The sequence below is a fragment of the Leptomonas pyrrhocoris genome, assembly GCF_001293395.1.
Source record: "Leptomonas pyrrhocoris isolate H10 chromosome Unknown, whole genome shotgun sequence".
Classification (NCBI taxonomy): domain Eukaryota; phylum Euglenozoa; class Kinetoplastea; order Trypanosomatida; family Trypanosomatidae; genus Leptomonas; species Leptomonas pyrrhocoris.
In genome coordinates, this window is record NW_015438390.1 from 149,650 (window position 1) to 170,276 (window position 20,627).

The 20,627-nt window shown below is 54.1% G+C and overlaps 6 protein-coding genes across 6 annotated transcripts; all 6 read left to right on the top strand.

The window, feature by feature from the left end:
* Positions 1 to 1,577: 1,577 nt before the first annotated feature.
* ABB37_09750 (hypothetical protein) lies at positions 1,578 to 1,874 on the top strand (the record flags this gene model as incomplete). Its single annotated transcript, XM_015809382.1, has 1 exon — positions 1,578 to 1,874. One exon carries the CDS (start codon positions 1,578 to 1,580, stop codon positions 1,872 to 1,874), a length of 297 nt encoding a protein of 98 aa, XP_015652057.1.
* A 1,574-nt stretch (positions 1,875 to 3,448) lies between these two features.
* Positions 3,449 to 4,654, top strand: ABB37_09751 (hypothetical protein; the record flags this gene model as incomplete). Its single annotated transcript, XM_015809383.1, has 1 exon — positions 3,449 to 4,654. Exon 1 carries the CDS (start codon positions 3,665 to 3,667, stop codon positions 4,652 to 4,654), a length of 990 nt encoding a protein of 329 aa, XP_015652058.1. The 5' UTR covers positions 3,449 to 3,664.
* A 1,254-nt stretch (positions 4,655 to 5,908) lies between these two features.
* Positions 5,909 to 9,265, top strand: ABB37_09752 (putative MFS transporter; the record flags this gene model as incomplete). The annotated part of the gene is made up of 1 exon (XM_015809384.1): positions 5,909 to 9,265. Exon 1 carries the CDS (start codon positions 7,133 to 7,135, stop codon positions 9,263 to 9,265), a length of 2,133 nt encoding a protein of 710 aa, XP_015652059.1. The 5' UTR covers positions 5,909 to 7,132.
* A 2,110-nt stretch (positions 9,266 to 11,375) lies between these two features.
* On the top strand, positions 11,376 to 17,985 carry ABB37_09753 (putative PTP1-interacting protein 39 kDa; the record flags this gene model as incomplete). The annotated part of the gene is made up of 1 exon (XM_015809385.1): positions 11,376 to 17,985. The coding sequence occupies exon 1, from the start codon at positions 12,025 to 12,027 to the stop codon at positions 17,983 to 17,985; it is 5,961 nt and encodes a 1,986-aa protein (XP_015652060.1). The 5' UTR covers positions 11,376 to 12,024.
* Positions 17,986 to 18,818: 833 nt separating this feature from the next.
* Positions 18,819 to 19,198, top strand: ABB37_09754 (putative mitochondrial 60s acidic ribosomal protein P2; the record flags this gene model as incomplete). Its single annotated transcript, XM_015809386.1, has 1 exon — positions 18,819 to 19,198. Exon 1 carries the CDS (start codon positions 18,866 to 18,868, stop codon positions 19,196 to 19,198), a length of 333 nt encoding a protein of 110 aa, XP_015652061.1. The 5' UTR covers positions 18,819 to 18,865.
* An 842-nt stretch (positions 19,199 to 20,040) lies between these two features.
* On the top strand, positions 20,041 to 20,566 carry ABB37_09755 (putative mitochondrial 60s acidic ribosomal protein P2; the record flags this gene model as incomplete). The annotated part of the gene is made up of 1 exon (XM_015809387.1): positions 20,041 to 20,566. Exon 1 carries the CDS (start codon positions 20,042 to 20,044, stop codon positions 20,564 to 20,566), a length of 525 nt encoding a protein of 174 aa, XP_015652062.1. The 5' UTR covers position 20,041.
* Positions 20,567 to 20,627: the final 61 nt, after the last annotated feature.

The window sequence follows — 20,627 nt, forward strand, 5'->3', positions numbered from 1 at the left end:
AGGCGATGCTGAATAAGGATGCAGATTTGGTGTAGGTGTGTGTGGGTGGGGGGGGGGGTGTTACCGCAGTGCCACGATTTCTTCGGTGGTTTTTTTGTTTTCCTCACTTACTGAGTTGTGGATTACTGCCCTTTCCTCTCTTCCGTTTTTACATTATTATTATTAATACTATTGTTTTTCTTTCTGCATATATTGGTATTCGCCGCGTCTCCGCGATCATCTCTCTCCTCTCTCTCTCTCCACACTCTCTCTCTTTGAAAGCGGTAGACGTTAAATCGCGCTTCTTCTTTGTTTATTATTTTCCTATATTTCTCGTCTTTTGGATTTTGTTTTTCTCTTCGAAGGAAAGACGATAAAAGCCGAAGCGCTACAGCGCTCTGATGTGCATGACAGTGTTTGCTTGTTTGTTTGTTTTGCGCGTCGGGCCCCGGCCTGCTTCTCTATCCCTCCTCGCTCTCCCTTCATTCGCCGGCCTTGGCCTTTCAGTATGTGTGTGTGTGTGTGTGTTGTGCGGCTCGTTGTGGCCAAATATGCTTTCATATTCATATCAACGAAAGTGACTCCTGCTTTAGCAATAATACTGTTGGTATTCTTATTTTTATTTTCATCTCCTTTCAATTCGGATCACAGTGGAAAACGCAGGATCACACAGAGGGAAAAGGGAAAGTGCTTTTTGTTTTTTTTTTCAAAAAGAGGAAGAAGGTGAACGCCTTCGGCTATTGCTGTTGTTTGTATTATTGCCACGTAAGGATGTCGGAGAGTCAGTCGTGAGGTGGTACACCGCAACGGGCAACGAGCACGCGTGCGCTGCGGTGCAAAACAATAAAGTATTTTTTTTCTTTTTTAAAGAAAGCACATGATCCCAAAAAACGAGTACATCTCTTTCTCTCTCTCGAGGGACAGCGGTGCGCGGAGGTCATGCTGGACGACTATCCTTTCTTGATTTCCATTCGCTGTGTTGGTCTTCGTTCAACCAACTTTTCTTTCATACACCTGCATTACCGCCGTCTCAGCACCTAGGCTTGCCGTGTCTTTCCCGTTGTTATATACATATATTTATCTATTTATATTTACGTGCTATGAATTGTAAACTAATTCGCCTGGTTGTGTGTGTGTTTGTTTTTCCCACTTTTTTACTTCTACTTTTTTGTTTTTTCACCAGGCTGCCTTCACCGCCTTCTCTTCAACGGCTGCTGCGGTGTTTTCTTGATGTTTGTTTTGATTAGTAACGCATCCCCCTCTCTCTCTCTCTTTCTCTGTTAATCGCTTTTGTCTTTCTCACATCTGAAACTTATTTCATTTTATATATTTCCCTGATTTTAACATGAAAACGAAATTCTTTTCTTCTGCAACCGTCTCTTTCTCTTGTTTGTTTTTTGTTTTTTCCCTCTCTAGCGTTCTTTCTTTTGCTTTATTATAAGTATTGGTATGATTGTGTTTCCCGTTTTCTGCGTTTCTACTACGTACGTCTTCGCGTATGGGGTTTGCGCTTCTGTTTGCGTACAACGAGAGGAGGTGATAAACATATATATGCATATGTATTCTTAAAAAGGAGAAGCGTTTTATGGTGTTTCGTGATGTATATGTATTGTATTCCTCCTTGTCGTTCTTGTTTTCTTCTTTTTCCTTTTTTCGCTGAGTGCCATGTTTGGCGCCTCCTTCTCCATCGCTCACGCGTCCACCCTCTCTCTCTCTCTTGCTCTTACTCCGATCATGGGCACTTGAACGAGGCGGGTTTCTGCCTGATGTATCGTCGGTTTCCTAACTCTTACTCGCAGACATCTTTTACCCGCTCGCCACTTACTGTCGTACCGCCTCTTTTTCTTTTCTTCTTCTCCCTCTTTTCATTTCTTCTGCTGATGGTCGAATATTGAATAAACGTTAATGGCAGGTAGAATGTGTTGATGCTGATGTCGCTGCTGCTGCTGCTTTCCTCTTTTGTTTGTTTTCTGTCTAATTCGCAGCGATTCGACTCCCTTCTCTTTTGCTTATTTACTACTATCATTATCGTTATATTTTCAACGGCTGCTCTTCTCTTGCGTTCGCACGTCATTGACAGACAACGGCCCCCATCCATCCGAATACATCCGCTGCGCAACGAACTCTTCTCTTTGTTGTTATCTTGTGTGTGTGTGTGTTGGTCAGCACTTCTTCTCCGATCTTTTCTTCTTTGAGTGGCATCGCGAGCCAGAGAAGAACGAAACGTGCTGGTCTGCACACAGCGATACGCGGGCATCGTCACGGTGGGTGTTCGCGTTCTTCCCCTCATCCCTGCTTTTTCCTTCCCTTTCCTTTTCGCACGGACTCATGTCACCCACAGGTATACACACACACATACACAGAGAGGCAGACACACGTGCGAAGAATGCTTTTGGTTTTTTTTTTCTTAGAAACGAGACTCGCAGCGGCGGTGACGGGGCGCGAACTTCTCTGCTGACCCTCACGGGTTGCTCGACAGAAAATAATAGAAAATACAGTACGAAGAAAGCAGCGCAACACGAGATAGTTAAACAGTGAGAGAGAAAAGCGAGAACTCTTCTATTATCATCACTGTCCATTTTTTTGCTTTTGCTCTTGTCTTTCATTGCCTTTGTACTGCGACATGTTGACGTCCTCCTTTCCCCTGCCCCTCCCCCTTGGCCTTTTTTTTTTTTACAATACCAGCTTTGTTTCTTCTTCTGTTTGATCTCTAATGAAACGTTGTCAGCGCCGCACGCCCGGCTCGCATGAGCGACTAAAAAGGCGATGCGTCTTTATGCAAGAAAACGAGAAAAGGGAAAGAAAAAGGAATTGAACTGCATGCACAAGAAGTCGAAGAGGGCGGGGTGGGGAGGTAAGTACGTTTGGTGGTGTTCGCGGAACGGTGCACACGCGTTGATACCTCCAGCGATTACTTTGTGTTTTTTGTTTGTTTTCTTCTCTTGATTTCATTCTCTCTTTCCTATTTATTTTTCATTGTTTTTACTACACCAGTAATCTCAAATGATGCTAGCGACCAACTCCAAAAATGAAAGGAAGAGACCATTCATATATGTGTACCTGTGCTCAGCGGATACCACAGGCGAGCTATGTATTCTTATTCTAATATATATATATATATATATAGCGCCTGATGCTTAGCCTGAATGGATGTAGGAACGAGTTTCAGCGGCGCACACGCACACACACACACACACTTCGAGGGCACCCGCCTCAGCAGGCGTCGATGCCTTCGTCCTGAAAAGAGCACTCTAAACGAGAAGGTTAAAAACAAAATAAAAATGATAGCGTGGTGTGCTTCTAACGAGCGGCGACGGCAAAATGTATACGAGCTTCTGCGTGTGTGTGTGTGTGTGTATACCCCCTCCAGCATCGTGGCGAAACACTTCCCCCCCCCCCCCTCCCCCCCTCCATCCCCTTCCTCCGTTCTATTGTTATTTTCTATTATTGGTGTCTCACGACTCCGCGCAGGTTAACGTAGAACTCCGTTTATCTCAGGCCATAAAGCGTTGTGTGCAGCGGTACTAAAAGAAAAGGGAGAAAAAATAAATCCCGACGTTAGACAACCAAAAAAGAAACCCCTTCTCTCCGTCGTTTTCTTCGCCGTCTTTTCTACGTAACCTGAAAAGATTAAAAGATAATATATATATCAACCAAAAAGTTTGTGTGTTGTGTTGTGTCCACCATGAACGACCGTGCGGACTTCGCCGGCGACAACGCCGGCCACCAGCCCTTCAGCCCCAACAAGGACCTGAAGGACTTCCACATGAAGTACCAGAGTCCCGTCGCCGCGAGCCCCTCCCAGCCCCTACCACCGCAGATCGTGCATCACGTTCAGCCATCGGATCAGCAGCAGCAGCCACTACGCAGCCGCTCACACACCCAACGGCGGGCCCGCGAGCTGCGCGAGAAGCGGGCGCACTTGAAGGAGCTGCAGGACTGGGAGTATGAGGTGCTCACCACGCCGCGTCGCTGGGCCAACCCCGGTCCCATCGGCCTCCTCGGCTTCGGCATGGCGACGCTGCTGGCGAACCTAACGAACACCGGTCACTTCAAGCTGGACACGGTGGTGCTGGCCGTTGCGATTTGTGTCGGTGGCGGTGCACAACTGATTTGCGGTGTGCTCGAGCTGATCCGCGGCAACACCTTCGGCGCGACTGCCTTTGGCTGCTTCGGCGCCTACTGGCTTACCCTCACCTCGCTCTGGATGCTGCCGAACGAAAGCTTCAAACCGTGGAGCGACATGAAACCGACAAGCGAGTACATCATCGGCACTTACCTGGTCCCGTGGGGAATCTTCAACGTCTTCATGGTCGTCTGCTCCCTGCGCATGAACGTTATCCTCTGCGTGCTGCTGCTCAGCACCACGCTGCTCTTCCTGTGGCAGGGCGGCGCGCACATGACTGGAAATGAGAGCGCGATTCGCATGTCAGGCTACGAGGGCGCCGTGAGCGGCTCCCTCGCACTGTACATCTCCTTTGCCGAGCTGCTGAACGAGACGTGGGACCGCACCATCCTGCCCACGATTCCGTTTACGGATGTGCTGGACTGGTTCGGCGCGGACTCCTCCATTCTCGCGTCCGCCGACACGAAGACCGCGAAGCCGGCCGCGGAGACCCCGAAGAAGAAGAAGACAGCAAAGAAGGCGGCGCAGAACGACGAGCAGCTGGCTTGATCTCGTTTCCTGTCGCCACTTCTCCTTGACTTTTTTATCTTTTATGTTTGACGTTTCGATGCTTTCATCGGGTTTTCTTATTTTTCCTCTACTGCTGTGGAGAGGCCCCGAGAGAGATATATCGCAAGGATTTCCGCTCTGTCACATCCACACACAGACTTATATATATAAGCGGAAAAGGGGGAAGTGCATTTCGCGACGGAGGGCGTGTTCGATTCGCCGGTGATGGACAGCAACGAGGCACACGTATTCATGTTTTTTTTTTTAGTTATTTATTGGTGCTGTTGCCATGCCGCGCTTACCCCGAGTAGCTGATCTATCCCTTTTCCCTCGCTCTCGCGCTCTCTCTCTCTTTCACATAGATATATAGGCAGTAGTCGTATTTATCTCGTGGGGTTTGTTTGACATTTTTTGTTTGTTGGTATAAATATATATGTCTTCCTCTTGTCTTCCACGCATCTCTCCACTTTTTTTCTTTTATTTTTCTTTTTCTTTCATCGGTACCTCCCCCATTTCCCTTTCTCATGCGCCTTACTAATGCCCTCTTTTACGAGGAAAGGAGGTTACATATATATCTTTGTAAACGTTTTTTTGTAATTGTTTTATTTCTCTAGCGTTCGAGCTCGTCGCCACGCCAACCCTACACGCTGGTACATGGGGAGGTGATGATGCTATTTTATTTTCAATTCCAATCGTTACTACCGTTATTATTCAAGTGGTGATGGAGCCGCTCTTCTGCAAAAGAAAGGAAAGACAATTGCCTGCACCATTTCTTAATGATGATGGTTACTATTATTGGATTGGAGGACTTCATTGCCTCCTCTGTTTTGCTTGTTTTGTGTTTTCGCACTTCAAAACGACTTCTTTTTCTTCTCTCCTACATTGTTTTCCTGAATTTCCTACTTCCCTACTTTTATGTTTATTATTGTTTTGTGTTCTTCTTCTCTCCTCCACCCAAAACGATCGCAGAAGGTGTACCGCAGGTACGTCAACGACGTACGCGTCTCTTGATGATGGCGGGAAGCAAAGAAGAAGAAATATATATATTTATAAACGGCTGTCTTCCTACTCTCTCTCTCTCTCCCTTTTATACGCGGCCTGAAGATAGCAAATGATGCTTATCATCCGCAAGACGAGGAGCGGGCTACGCTTTCCGTTTATTATTTGATATTTCTTTTCTTCTTCGTCTTCTCTCTTCCCGCGCTGTGACGCTTACGCCTTGCTTTTTTCTTTGCTGAGTGCGCACCTTCTGCCAGATGGGAGACAGAACATCACGGCGATAAACATCCATGTCTTTATATATATGCGCATCCATGTCTTTCACAAATAAGCCAAAAAACGAAACGAGAAAACCAAAAACAGACGGTGCCCGTCTTACTCCCTTCGCACGTGTGCTGATGTGTGTGTTTGTGTGTGTGTGGTCGTCTTCAGCTTTGTCGTCTGTGCAGCTTATCTACCTTCATTCCTAAGATTTTTTTAAAACATATATTCTTCTGTACCTCTTCTTTCGCTTATGCGTTCCTATTTCCCGTATTATGACCGTTTTACCTCTCTTTCTTTCGTTCCTTCTCCTCCGCCGGGTTTTTCATTCTTTCTTCTTCCTCTTTTGCTTCCTTTGACAGCGCGCACGACTCCGTGCGACTTTTTACGGTGAGAGGAAGGACAAAGCAGAGAGGAGAGACGGTGTTTTTTAATTTATTATTGCTAGTTTGTTTGCTTGTTCTTTATTATCTTCATTTTCATTATTATTTTTCGAATTGGAAAGCTGCAATGTGAAGTACGCACAAACAACGGCGCCGCTCTTTCTTCTTTTGGAACTTTCTCCCTCTCCTCCCGTCTCTATTTTACTGATCTTGATTTTTACCCCACCCACCCACCCAACCCCCTCCCTCGATGAGCTAACGCCTCATTTAAGCGTGATCTGCCGGTGCTAGAAAGGCAAGCGCAATGGAAAACATGGGTGTATTGGAAAAGAAAAACTTTTAAAGAAAGCATGTGTTTCACGCGACTTCTCGGTGAGATGGGGTTCTGCTTCTTGCGGGTGAAGGTGCCGCTCGACTTGATGCTGGGCCGCTGCTGTTGACCCTCGCCGGGTTATCTCCCCTCTGTTATTGTTTTCTTTTGCGAAGTGCGACTTCGTTATGCGTCTTGGTGTATGTTTTTCCCTTTTCTTTTGCTGATGATGTGTATTTGGTTTTCGCACGTGCAGACCTTGCTTCTGGTGTCGTTCATACTGTTGTTGTTTGCACCGGCGCTCTCCTTTATCTCTATCTCCCCCTCTTCTTCTTCTCTTCTCTGCTTGTGCTTGTCGCTGTGTGTTCTGCTGATGTAACTCCGCACAACACGAAATGAATGCTAACAACAGTAGTAGTAGCAGTACTAGCAGTAGCACCATCAGCGACAACTCAAAACACGCAAACACGTGCACACATCCCGCTTTCTTTGAGATTACTACGCAAGGAAACCACAGGCTTCATCATGCCTGTCAACCACCCAAACAGCAACGAAGGCGGTGGCCCGGCCAAGGTGAAGTACCCCTCCAACACCGTCCTGGCCTTCGCCCAGCGCGAGGATGCGAACTACCTCGACGACGACGCCCTCGTGGCGGAGATGAACGACGTTAACGCGGATCCGCTGCTCTTCCCGGCGCAGACCCGCGCCCTGTCGAAGCTCGAAGAGCGCGAGGAGCGTCGCCTGCGCGGTGACCCGTGGCGGTTTGCGGTGGCGCCGATCTTCTGCCTCCTCTCCATCTCCAACGCCATGCAGTGGATCGCCTTCTCGCCCATCGTGGACGAGGTGCGCGCCTTCTTCCACATGAACGCGACGCAGGTAAACTTCCTCTCCACGACGTACGTCATCTCCTACGTCGTCATCGTCTTCCTGAGCTGCAAGATGTACGAGGTGACGGGGATAAAGATTGGAGTGATGATCGCCGCCTCCGCCAACGCGCTCGGGGCGCTGCTGAAGATCATCGCGCTCTACGCCTGGCCCAACGCGGTGCTGCTGTACATCTCACAGGCGGTGTGCAGCATCACCGAGGTCCTCACCATCGCGACCCCGCCGCTGATATCCAACCGCTGGTTCCCTGAGAACGAGCGCACGGTCGCGAACACGCTCATGTCGTCCGCGCTCAACTTCGGCTGCGGTATCGGGGTGCTCATCCCGACGCTCTTCGTCGGCCCGGACAAGGCAGGCAAGAAGAACTTCGGCAACTTCTTTTGGTTCCACCTCGCCTACGCGGTGTTGATGCTGCTCCTCGTCATTTTTCTCTTCCCCCGCAAGCCGCGCTTCTCGGCGAGCCACGTGGCGGCCCGGCAGCAAGACCACGAGGAGCGTCGCATGCGGGCCCTCGACAACGTTCTCCACCACAACAACACAGACGACAGCGAGGAGGAGGAGGAGGAGGGAGGGAACGAGCACAACAACGGCGCGATGGCCGCCACGATGAAGAAGCGGCAGCAGCAGCTGAAGAAGAACGAGCCGACGAGCGCGGGCTTGACGGAGCCAAATGCGGGAGAGCAGGACGGGCAGACGAAGGAGAAACCGACAGCAGCGGCGGCGGCAACAAAGATGAAGAAGAACAGCAAGAAAGCGAAGCACAACCACAGCAATGGTGCCGACCGCAGCAGCAGCGCGGCTGGTGAGGGCAATCAGTGCATCAGCGAAACCCACGCCGTGGATGAGATCAGTGGAGTGATGCAAGGCGTAGACTCCGACACGGAGACAGAGGAGGAGCCGGAGGTGCAGCCAGTGAACGTCTTCTCGGTACTGATGGACTGCTTCCGCGAGTTCCGTCACAACGTGTCCTTCGTCTTGCTCGGCATTGGCTCTGCGGCAGAGCTCGGTTTGATCTGGGGTGTCGCCACGGTGCTGCCGCAGATGTTAGCTCCGTACGGCATCAGCGAAGCCACATCTGGCTGGATCGGCTTCTTGAACCTTGTCCTTGGCACGGTGGTCTGCCCGTTCTTCATGCCCCTCGTCGACCGCTTCGGACGGCGCTACAAGCTGCTGCTCTGCTCGCTCGCTGGGTTGGTGGTGGTGGTGATGGTGCTCCTCACCCTCCTTCTTCACTTTGGTCCGAAGGTGGAGGGGGACAGCAAGTACTATGTCGTCGTTGTGTTTGTGCTGTGGGGTGGCTTTGCCGGCCTTTGCCAGAACTTTATGATGCCGCTGATGTTCGAGTACGTTGTGGAGTTGACCTTCCCCATGGCGGAGAGCACGTCGGCGCCGGTGCTGACGTGGAGTGCGTGCCTGACCAACTTTTTGCTGACGCTGATTTTCGGCGAGGTGCTCGGCAACAGCCCGACCGAAAAAGAGGCGCTGCGCACGTTCATTGGCGCCACCGTCGTGTCGGTTATCGGCTGCATCGCGCTTCTCCTCACGAAGCCGCTGACGAAGAGGATGGACTACGAAAAGCAGCAAATCGAGCTGCTCGAGCAGCGCAAGCTGCGGCTGCAGACCGCTGCGGATGCGGCGATGGGCGGCACGGAGGTGACTCGCAGAGATGCAACCGGCGTCAACGGGAGCGGGTTGCATCACGAAGTGCAAATGGAGAAGAGCGCTGACCCCGCTGCTGCTGGTGGTGCCGTCGAAAACGGAAAGGAGTTGTAAAAGAGAGGGGAGTGGGGGTGGAGAGGGCGCGCATCCACGATGAACAGCAGCTATCCCCGACAAGTCACATAGAGGAGAAAAGGCGTTGCACGCTCTTTACCTCCTCTTCTATTGTTGTTATTATTGTTATGTTTAGTGTTGTCAGCATTTTTCGTTCTCCCTCTCATTCTCTCCTCTTTTCCTCTTTCCTTTTTTTTTTCTCTTTGCTCTTTTATTGTCCGTGCGCAGAAGAATTCGGAATTTGTCGGCTCCGCAGATTCATCTTCACTCTTTTGATGATTGTTGTTGTTTATTATTGTTTTACGTCTACGCCTTGCTGGTCGGCCAGTGCGGATCCTAGACAGAAAGCGCCAGCACCGCTGTTTGATGGCGAACAGCAGTAATTCTATTAATACTGTTCTTTCCTTTTTCATCGAGGGAAAATAAAATTATATCGTTAATCCTTCAATTAAAATACCGCTAAAAACTAAACATCCACAGACGTAACAATTCGGCAACTTGAGAGCGAAGCGGGGTTTTTTTTTTGTTTTTATCTTTTTCATGGGCGTCGCCATTCGTGTGTGTGTGTGTGTGTTTCGCTCCTCTTTTCGCTCTGTCTGTGCGTGCGTGCGTGCGTCAGTTCGTCAGTTCGTTTCTTTGTTTTTCTGTTTGGTGTTGAAGTTGCTGATGACGTTTGTTTTATTCTTCGCCTCGTCTCCTCCTCCATTCGACTTTATCATCCCTTTTGTTTTCTCCTTTTTTCTTCTGGCGGTGGCGGTCTCTTCGCGCATCAGCGTGCAGCGGGTAACAGCTGCACTCGGGTCAGCGCAGTAAAGGGAAAAAAAGGAAAGTCAAAGAGGAGAGGAGAGGGAGGAGATCCTGAGTCAGCGAGTGTGCGAGTAAGAAGAACGCTCAAAAAGCTCCCTTCCGCGTCTTATTCGTATTCTTTTTTATTTATTATTACTACTAATTTTCATCTGTTTCTCTCTCTCTCCACTTTCGCGGTTGGAACGTAATTCTTGGTGGAGTTTGCCGTGTGTTGTTCTTGCATTATCTGTTTTCTTCGAGGGGAGGGGAGAGAGGCATGTTTCGTGAGTTGTATATATATATATATATATATATATATCTCCCGATAGCGAAGCAGAACATCAGGGGAAGCCTGCCAAGAGAAAAATAACGGAATCTACATGTTAACTTCTTTTTTTTTTATTGATCGTGAGCGCCAGGTGATATTCCCTCTCTCCCTCCCTCCTTCCCTCTCTCCCTCCCTCCCTCCCTCCTCCTCCTCCTCCTTTCTGTTTGCCGCGGTGATTCGCTTTCTAAACATTTCTTCGCTGTAACAAGATCATTGCCCTTCTGTTGAGCTCGTTGGTTGTTGCGGTGCGCCTCCTCCTTTCATCTTGTTTGTCTTCCTTTTTCTTTATTTTTCCTTTCCTTCTTCGTCTTCTTCTCATTTGATTCAGCAGTACATCAGCGTAGAGGCACTCACCTCTTCTTCTTCTTTGTTGATTTTTTTTTTGAGAAAGGGGTAACTGCACGCTGCGTTGCCGCCTCCACGTTCGTGAATTCAAGTTCGAATGTCTGCCGTGTTTCTTATGCGTTTTTTATTATTACTATTATTAATTGCTTATTGTTGTTGCTGCCGTGGTGTGAATGAGAGGGCGGAGCGATCCTGCACGTTACAAGGCCGGTAAGCGGGCGTCCCGCTCGCACAGCGCCGAACTGCCTTGTTCGCTGCTGTGGTGGTGGTGGTGGGTGCTATGTGGAGCAGCGTAGCTGCTATCAGCGTTTGAAACGAGAACAAAAAATAGACTCCGTACAAGGAAAAGTACGTACACTGAGAATACGAATTGACAACGAAGGCAGTCTTGAATATCTTTTTTGTCTGTTTTCTCTTCTGCAGGTTCTCTCCCTGATTGCGTCTGGATGTCGCCACCGGTCCTTTGCACGCCCGACTGTGTAGTACCAATATTGTTACTGTTTTCGTTTTTTCCCGGAAAGACGCCACTTGTGGGTGTCGCGTGGTATTCTGTGTTCTCTTCCTTCTGCAACTCGACCCTCACTCCTTCCTTCTCCCTGCTAAACTATCTTCTGTGCCTTCTCGCGCGACGCATGTCTCTTCAATATATACAGAAGGACATCTTCTTTTAATCGTTGCCTCTTGGTATCATCAACACCGTCATCTCGAAACGGCCTGTGTGTGCGCGCCCGCTGCTGCGTCACCCCGCGTTACTCTGTGTGCGCGCTTGATCTTTACAGTGATACTCGTGTTTGTTTTCTGCTTTGCCTCGTGCGTGTTATTCCTCCTCTTTTAAACTCAGATACATCCTCTCATAGACGCAGACACGCTCCCCTACACGTATTCGCATTGGCACAGAAACCCCAAGGAAGAAGAAGAAACAAGGTACACACAGTGTATCTCCTTCCGCGGATCACAGCACACCCTCTGCGGGACGTGATCGCTGCTCTTCGCTGTTGCTCTCTAGGCCACCATTTTTTTTTTGCGGAGGACGACACGGAAGCTTCTTACCGACACGCCTTTCCCCTTCTGACAGACAAACACAGATTCATACGTGCGTATATATATATATATATATCCTTTGATTTCGTGTGTGTGTGTCTTTCCATTACAGTTATCCATAAGCAGCGCTCTTTCTTGTCTTTTTTCTTATTGGCTCAGAGGAGGAGTCTGTCCGCATCGGCGCGAACTCCGCCAGATCCTCTTTCCCTTTTCCCCTCTTCTTTTCCGCCTTGTACTCCTCCAGAGACGCCCTTCCCCGATGCCGCGGCTTCACGCCTCCCACCGCCGCTTCGCGCAGACGCCGCTGCAGAACACCGCAGAAGCGACAGGTCGCACCGGCAACGGCCAGTTGGTGTTGACGGCACCGCCACCGCCGCCGCCGCAGCGGCAGCAGCAGCAGCTCGAGGACCGCAACAGACAGCATTCACGCCCTCTACGGAAAGGCGGTGGTGCTCTCGCGGAAGAACATCAGCAGCAACAGTTATCCCGAGTCGATATTGTGGCAGAACCACACGACGCGAGCTGTTGCTTCTTTGCAGAGGTGGAAGGGACGGCGGATCGGCCTCTGCGTCGGGCAGAGTTCTCCGGGCCGGGTAGCGTGGGAGACGACGATGATGCGACGACCACCACCGCCACGGTGGCCACTGCACGCATATTGGAAAGCCTATTTGCGGAAGAGGGTGGAGGGAGAGAGGAAGCCAACGCGCCGACTTCTCTGCCTTCCATAACGGCCTCTCCCACCAACAAAGGCGGCACCAACACCGATCAGCAGACGAGTGTGGGCCGTCACGGTCTCCCACGACGACGCGTGCGGCCCACCGCCACCATCATCGCGAATACGTTCACTACCGGTCTGCAGAACAGCAACGACAGACACAGCAGCGGCAAGCGCAGCACTGATGACTGGCAACGATCGTCGAGTGAAGACGCTGAGGAGGAGGAGGAAGAACTCTTTGCTGAAGGAGTGGTCGATGGGCGCGCGGCGCTTCTCCCCAGTGCTCCCTGTGCTACTCTTGCTGCTGCGCCACACGCACACGCGGGCGCTGCGCCCGCCCTCTCCGATACCTCCAACTCCCCCGCACGGGAGGGCGGCCACGACGACGAGCCGATGGCGGATCGACCGTGTGCGCTGTCACAGCTACGAGCACCACCAGCTGCGGCAACGTCTCACTGCGTCGCTTCCGCCTCCATCATCACTGCTCCGTCAGCGGAGATGCGAAGAGAGGTGCCTCCGGTAGCGGATCGGAGAGTTCCGCTGGCGGAAGAGGAGAAGCGTCAAACCGGCTGGAGGTGCACGACGACGTCGCTGATCTCGGGCAGCTCCTGGCGTGTGCACGTGTGGGTGCCACGGCGGGTGGAAGCATTATGCGAGCCGGCAAGGAGGACGGCGACCTCTTCACCTTCCTCCGCTGTTCCTCCTCCCCCTCTTCTACTCCCCGCCACTGGGGAAGCAACTGGAAACGCACAGCGCGGTCCACAGCCGGTCATCTGGCGACGTCCGGACTCGCCGCATCTCCACCCGCAGCGCACGGTCGAGCACGCAGCTCTCCACGCCGCGCCCTCCCCGCTGTCGTCGACGCAGTGGTGCGTAACGGCATTCGAGGTGGTGGAAGTGTGTCTGTACACGGCGGATTGCCTTCACACAAGATGCCGTGTCCGCGACACTCCCAGAAGCAGCAGCAGCAACAGCAGTAAACAGAGCACCAACAGTGAGTCGGACGAGCCGTTGAGGAGCGACGACGACGATGACGATGACAGCGGTGGCGACGCTGCGGTCCCGACCGGGGTGCCGGAAGCTTCACGAGTACCCCTGTCCGCTACAACCTATCGTCAGACCTCCCCTCCTCCTCCTCTCCACTATCGCGGTTGTCAGGTTGGGTATAGAGGCGCGCCCACTACGAGCAGAGAAGGGCGGGTGGAGGAGGAGGAGGAGGAAGAAGCGGCAGCGGCGGCAACGGGAGGTGGAAAGCGCAGTAGAGCAATTGTAGGCTGTCAACGTCCTCAGCGCGCCAGCAGCAGCAGCAGCGGCAACGATCGCCGTGTCCGCCGCGTCGAGCGCGGAGGTGGCTGTACTCTATGCAACGCAGCTCAACCGCACGCCGGCGGAGGAGAGGGAGGAAGTCGAGTCAACACTTTCTCATCCTCTTCATTGTCTCCTCCTCCCCCTCCTTCGTCTTCTCCGCGCAATTCGGCGTGGGTGCCGCTACGGGCAAAGCTTGCCACCGACATACGCATTACACTGTCTTGGCTTCTGCACGCGTGCACGCTACCGCCGCTCGCCTCAACGATGCTGACGCGCTGCGTCGAAGCGTATATTAACACTTGTGTGGTGGTGGCGGTGGTGGGAGGGCGGCAGGCAGCGGCGACAACAGCGCCGTCCAGCACGCCACCAACGACGTCGCACGAGCACGCGCCATCGTCTTCTTCCTCTGTCTTCTCTCCTCCATCCTCGCCGCAGCCGGTGCCTTTTTGGATCGCTGCCTTCGCCTACACGCACGACATCCAATCCCGCGCCACCACGTTCGCGTCGCGTCTTTTGCACGAAGCGGATGTCGCCCCCGCAGCGGTGTTGAACTCTTCGAGCAACAAAACGGCCAGCACGACACCGATCAGCAAACCTCCGCCACAAGGAGCTATCATGCGTTCGCAGCGCTCGCCGCCGTCGGCTGCCACGGAGACGGTGACGTGCATCCTTTGGCCGCATTGGGTGCCCGATGTGCGGTGGAGTACCCAGGTCTTGACGGCGTTGATGTCTGCTGCGTTTGTGTTGATCAACGACGTGGCGCAGGCGCTGACCATCGCGACAACATCCGCGGCAACGCCGGAACAGTTTGGAAAACATGCTGATGCTGTTTCCTCGTCTACAGCAGACGGCCGTCGCGGACACTGCACCATGCTGTGCGAGTCTGGTCCTGGCATGACGCCTCTCGCCGCGGCATCGTCACCTCTGGCGGCACTCCTGCGCCGCTTACACGAGTTCCACGTCTTCTGCGATATCGTCTTCGGCGATGCGGAGAATAAGAAGCTGTGTCGACACGTGCGAGATCGGCTGCCGGTGCACATCAGCGATCTGAGTGAACTGCTGAGCCGCCCGTGGTGTCAGACAGAGTTTTCGACAGAAGCAAAGACGAAGTCGGCGACGGAGACGGCGGAGGCGACGCGGACAACGGGTGGAAAGCGCGCCTCTCCCCCATTCGATGCGTCAACGACCGCTGACGAGGACGGTTATCATCGCACGCACGTCTTCCACCCACCGATACCGCCGTCTGCGTGTGATGTGGGCAGCGGACAGGCGCGTTTGGCGTGTCCTCCGCCTCTCGCCGCCGCCGATGGGAGTTCTCGTACGCGATTCACATCATCATCAACGGCGGCGCCTCAGACGTCTGCCACACGATGGCCGTCTGTGCTCGACCTCGTCCATCACCTCGCCCACGCGTGGATGCGGCAGTGCTTTCCAACCCTGGCAAGTGACCTGCAAGCTTTCTTAATCTCGCACGATCCCGGTGTCATGGTAGATGAATGGAACCGCAGGGGAGACGGCAACAACGCACCGCCCGAGAGGGGTGGGGTCGACTGCGTTGCCGCTTCCACGAGCACGCAAGCACGGAACATCAGGAACGACGCGGCAGACCGACGGGCGTGTGCTGACGGTGCGCAAACGAAGCTCTTCACTGCAGCATCACCACAGGATGATCTCCACGACCGCATGTACCGATGCATTCACGACTTTGTGCAGGGAGTGCTGCATCGCTGGGGGCGGTGGTACGACACATCCGGCGCGGCATCGGCAACGGCACCGCGCTTGCCTTCTCCGGCTTTCGGTGTGTCGCCGGCGAAGGCCGCAACGTGTGCGTACGGCACCGATTTGCAGTGGCGCGCCCACGTGAACTACGCCACAATGCAGTCGCTGCAGTGGCTTCTCCTCCGTCAACGCAGCCGGCTCTGCGTGCCCAACGCTCTCGAAGCCGACTCCGGCAGCCCCACAAACCCGTCTGCGGTCGTCGTGGCAGATGTAAAAGCGATGCTGGAGCAGCTGACTCTTCTCCCTACGCTGTTTGGAACTGTCTTGCGTTCGCAGGAGATACGTAGCGGCCTGCGGTGTGCATGCGCAGAAGTAGCAGCGACGGCGGCAGAGAAGTTAACGGCGCCGCACAGCGTGGATGACAGCAGTGACAGCTTTCACGCGTGCTTTCGGTTGTTTTGGGGGATGGTCTGCTACGGCGCGTCGATGCTGCAACATGAGGATGTCGTTGATCTTCTCTGCGCGTTGCCGCAGCCTTCCTTCTCGCCGGCGAGCTCCTCTACGCCTCGCCTTTCCAAGCTCCACGATGGCTCCGCAAGCGCGGTCACCGCCGGGACGCAGCGGCAGCGGCAACGGCTGGCGTGTGCTATGGAGACCGCAGGTGGGGTTTGGAAGGAGTGGATTCTGCCGTTGCTGGCACGCTACTTCGAAGGCAGCCGCAGCACGGAGCGCCACGACAATGCGGGAGAGCACGCCGAAGGTGAAGTCGCGGAGGCAAATGCCGCCGACACGCACGCGGAAGCCGCGAGGCGAACGGAGGCGTTCACGCCACCCGCCCCGTTGGCCAACGCCGCCTGCTCTTCTCCTCCGCGCCCCGCCTGCAGCGCCCTCGACGTGGCGGATCAAATGGTGATGTACGCACTCACCCTTCTCCGGCAAATCCGCGATGCGCAGCGGGGTGTCGCGACGGGCACACGAACACCACGATCGCCACGAGCAACAGCAGCAGCAACAACAAGCACAACCACGCCGTCCGTTACGTCCTCTCGCAAGCGACACCGTCACTGCTCCACCTCCGCCTCCTCCTGCACAACGAACCGTCGGCATCAACGCAGCTTTCCGCGTCGTCGTGTTTGCGGCAGCGGCGACATCGGTCTGATGAGCCACGCAGGTCAAGGTGTGTGTGTCCGTCCCTGTGGCGAAGACGGAGAGGTGGACAGCAGCTCCTTGTGTTCGCCGCGCAGTGTGTCGTCGAGCGCCACCTTCTCGACCGCAACGGCGACAACGACGGTGGCGTCCTCGCTGGCGCGCCACAACCAGTCCAGCTGCATCGGCGGCTGCGGCATCGACACGAAAGGCCGCACCACGCCGAACGCAGCAGGCAGTGGTGAGGGAGCTGCTACGCAAAATAGCTTGGCGGAGAGAGCGACCGGCGCGGCAGCAGCGGCGGACGGAGCTGCGTCTGCGATGCGTGTTGCGGGAGAGAAGACGAGAGCCGCACCCGAGCCGCGGCGCAGCTCCGCATGGGTCATCCCCTCTCTTCGGTGTTTCACAAATCGGAACGACACGCACGCTGCACACCCCGACGTCCGCCGTGACGCTACAGAATTGTCTCATCATCCTTTACCCGCCTCTCGTACGACGTCTCCGGTGGAGCCTGACTGGCGCGACGTGTGCCGCGTGGTGGCGCATCAGTGGATGTCACGCCCCTCTCCATGTTCGCCACAGAATATGTTTCCACACAGCACGACACCGCAAAGCAGTAACGGCAGCGTTGGGCACGTCATTCACCGTCGTGATGTTCGCTTCACCCGTGCATTTTTGCTGTGTCTGCGGCAATGCATCCAGCAACTTCAGGAACAGCAGCAGCAACAACAAGCAGACCAAGATCAGCAGCAGCAGCGGCAGCGCGAAGGAGAAGAGGACGGTGCGCAGACGCACGCGCACGGCCATCTGAGCGGTGACGACAATGCCCATCACCACCACAGCAGCGGCTTCCGCTCCTTTTATGATTACCTTTACGGAGTTCTACCGCCGGGGCTGCGCGCTGAGGAGGGCGGTGTGATGGTGCTGGAAGTTGCGTCATCGTCGTCGTCGCCGCCGTCTTCTTCTCCCTCGCTCTCTCCGATTTCGAGTCTGCTGAGGAGAGGGGCCGGTGCACAACGAGTACAGCACAGCATCCGGCGACGCGCGGGTCGGCGACGTCATCCGCGGAGACTCCACAGCACTCATCACAATCATGATGATGAGGTGTTACACCTGACGAGCACCGATTCCTTGTCCGCTGACAGCCAGAGCAGCGCCGACTCTGCCAAAGCAACGATAACAGAAGGCGCCGACGACGACGAAGGACAGGATGGGCGCGGGGGTGCCCCGGATACCGCTGCGTCGTCGCTACGGACGCCCTCCTCCTCCACGACCTTCGTCTCCTCGCTGTCCGCGCCGTCCCCGTCGACGCCGTGCTCTTCGGACGGTTAGCGATGGTGTCCAGACGGGGAGACGTACGTCGTGTGTGTGCGTGTGTGTATGTGTGCGTGCACTCCGTTTTCTTTCATCCCCACGCTCTCCCCCACGCCGCAACTCCTCTGTGAGTTGGTATTTTGGTTGTTTTATTATCATTTTTAGGGGTCTTCGTCTCCTTTCCACCTCCATTCTGCTCCTGCATATTTATTTTGCTGTTATTTGTTGATGATGACTTCTTATTCCCCTCCCCCTCTCGCGCTCTCTTTCTGAAGCCTCCTCCGGTCTGGGCCGCGCACGTGTGTGGGTGGTGGAGACGCTCGACGAGCTTCTACTACAGTTTTCATGAAGGGCAGAAGGAAAGCGGCGCAGACGGCGGCAAATAAATCTTGTTTTTTTTTTTCATGGTCTGTTCTTAAACTCATACTACTGCTACACCTCACCGCTTCAAATACATACATACATATAATAATAAAAGGGAAAAACACGATATTTTACCGAGTACGGAGACGGCGATGTACGAGGCTTTGCGTGCGTGTATCTGCTCTGTCTCGTTGAACAGTACGAAGTTTCGTTGGCACTCCTTCCTGTGCATGCGTAGCTGCGGTGTAACCTCTTTCACTGCTACGGATGATCGGAAGTTAAAGGCTGCGGGCCCTTCCCAGTCCTGCTTCCTTCGAACCCTATTTCTTTGCTGTTGTGGTGGTGGTGATTGTTGCTGGTTGTTTTACTGAGACGTTTTGAACCTCCTTCTCTCCCGCTCTCCGTCCTCGTTGATTCTCCTCCCCCTCATCGTTCGCGTTCACTAAAACTCACATGCGCGTACATTGGCACGTGTATTTTTGTTCGATAGATTGGGTGTCTCCCCTCTCTCCCTTTCCCCACTTTTTACGCAGTGATGTCGACCGAGTCCCTCGCCTGCACCTACGCGGCGCTGCTGCTGCACGACGCCGGCGTCCCGGTTACCGCCGACAACATCTCGGCCGCCGTGAAGGCCGCCGGTGTGGAGGTGCGCCCGACGCTGCCCATCATCTTCGCCCGCTTCCTCGAGAAGAAGTCGGTGGACTCGCTCATGGCGGCCGCGGCGGCCGTGGCGCCGGCGGCGGCGGAGGCTCCTGCGGCTGCGGCCGGCGGTGCTGCCCCGGCTGCCGGCGGCAAGGCCAAGGAGGAGAAGAAGAAGGAGGTCGAGGAGGAGGGCGACGACGACATGGGCTTCGGTCTGTTCGACTAAAGCGGCTCGTTACGTCATCTCTTCCTTCATCGCTCCCTCTCTCGACCTTGTCTTTCTTCAATGATGTGGGTCTCGAACTGGGAGGAGGGCACCGCGACACGTACCCTGCAACACCACGGACAACGAAATTCTCTCGGTCTCGATGCACGAAGCGCGTGATGGCCACCCACACAAAAACAAAAAGGGGAGGGAAGGAAATAAGAATACGCACGTGCGTTGTGGAGCAGCAGACCTCCTCGTTCTCCCTCATCACTGCGCGCTGTATCCGTGCTTTGTCGTTGGTGTGTTTCTCACTGGAGCGTTCGGAGAAGACGCCGTGCGTGTGTGCGGGGTGCGTGTGCGAGTACATTCATCTTTGACGTTTATCATTTTATGTTGTTGTTTATTTCTATTATTATTATTTATTCGGTGTGATCGCTCTCGTTTTGTAGGAGTCATCGTTTCGAAGTAAAAACAATAATAATAATATATAGAAGGAAGGAGGAAACGACGGCTCGAAGGGTAACTGAAGAGCTGTCGAGGTAAGGGAAGTACACATCCCACGTCCTGTGCCGGTCATCGCCCTTGCTGCAGTTAATATTTCAGGTGCTGTTGCTGCTGCTTTTCATGGTTCACAAGAGAAATCCATGAAGCGTTGGCATTCCCTATTGTAGCTGTTTGCAGCAATACGAGCGGTCATCGACACTTCGTAGGAGTTGCCACCGCATCCGTGAGCTCCCCCACTTCCCACGTTTGTTCTTTATCTAGCAGGCTGTGTATCCGCTGTCTATCACCTTCGCTGCCTCTCTCCCGCTCTCCCTCTCACATTATTGATTACCGTCGTGTGTTGTTGGTGGTGATTGCATGTTCATATATTATTCCAACGTTGCTGCAACTCTTTTGCTGCTCCCGCTGCGCTGCTACGCCCCACTGTATTCTCGTCATAATCTGTTGTGTGTGTGCGCCGGACTCCTTACGAAGCAACATCATCACAAGATCGAGATACTCTTGCTTCTCCATCTCCCCTCACCCCCTTTCCCGACTTTTTACGCAGTGATGTCGACCGAGTCCCTCGCCTGCACCTACGCGGCGCTGCTGCTGCACGACGCCGGCGTCCCGGTTACCGCCGACAACATCTCGGCCGCCGTGAAGGCCGCCGGTGTGGAGGTGCGCCCGACGCTGCCCATCATCTTCGCCCGCTTCCTCGAGAAGAAGTCGGTGGACTCGCTCATGGCGGCCGCGGCGGCCGTGGCGCCGGCGGCGGCGGAGGCTCCTGCGGCTGCGGCCGGCGGTGCTGCCCCGGCTGCCGGCGGCAAGGCCAAGGAGGAGAAGAAGAAGGAGGTCGAGGAGGAGGGCGACGACGACATGGGCTTCGGTCTGTTCGACTAAAGCGGCTCATTGTGGCAACCCCCTCTTTGTCTTCTGTTGATGTAGTTGCTACTCACCGCAC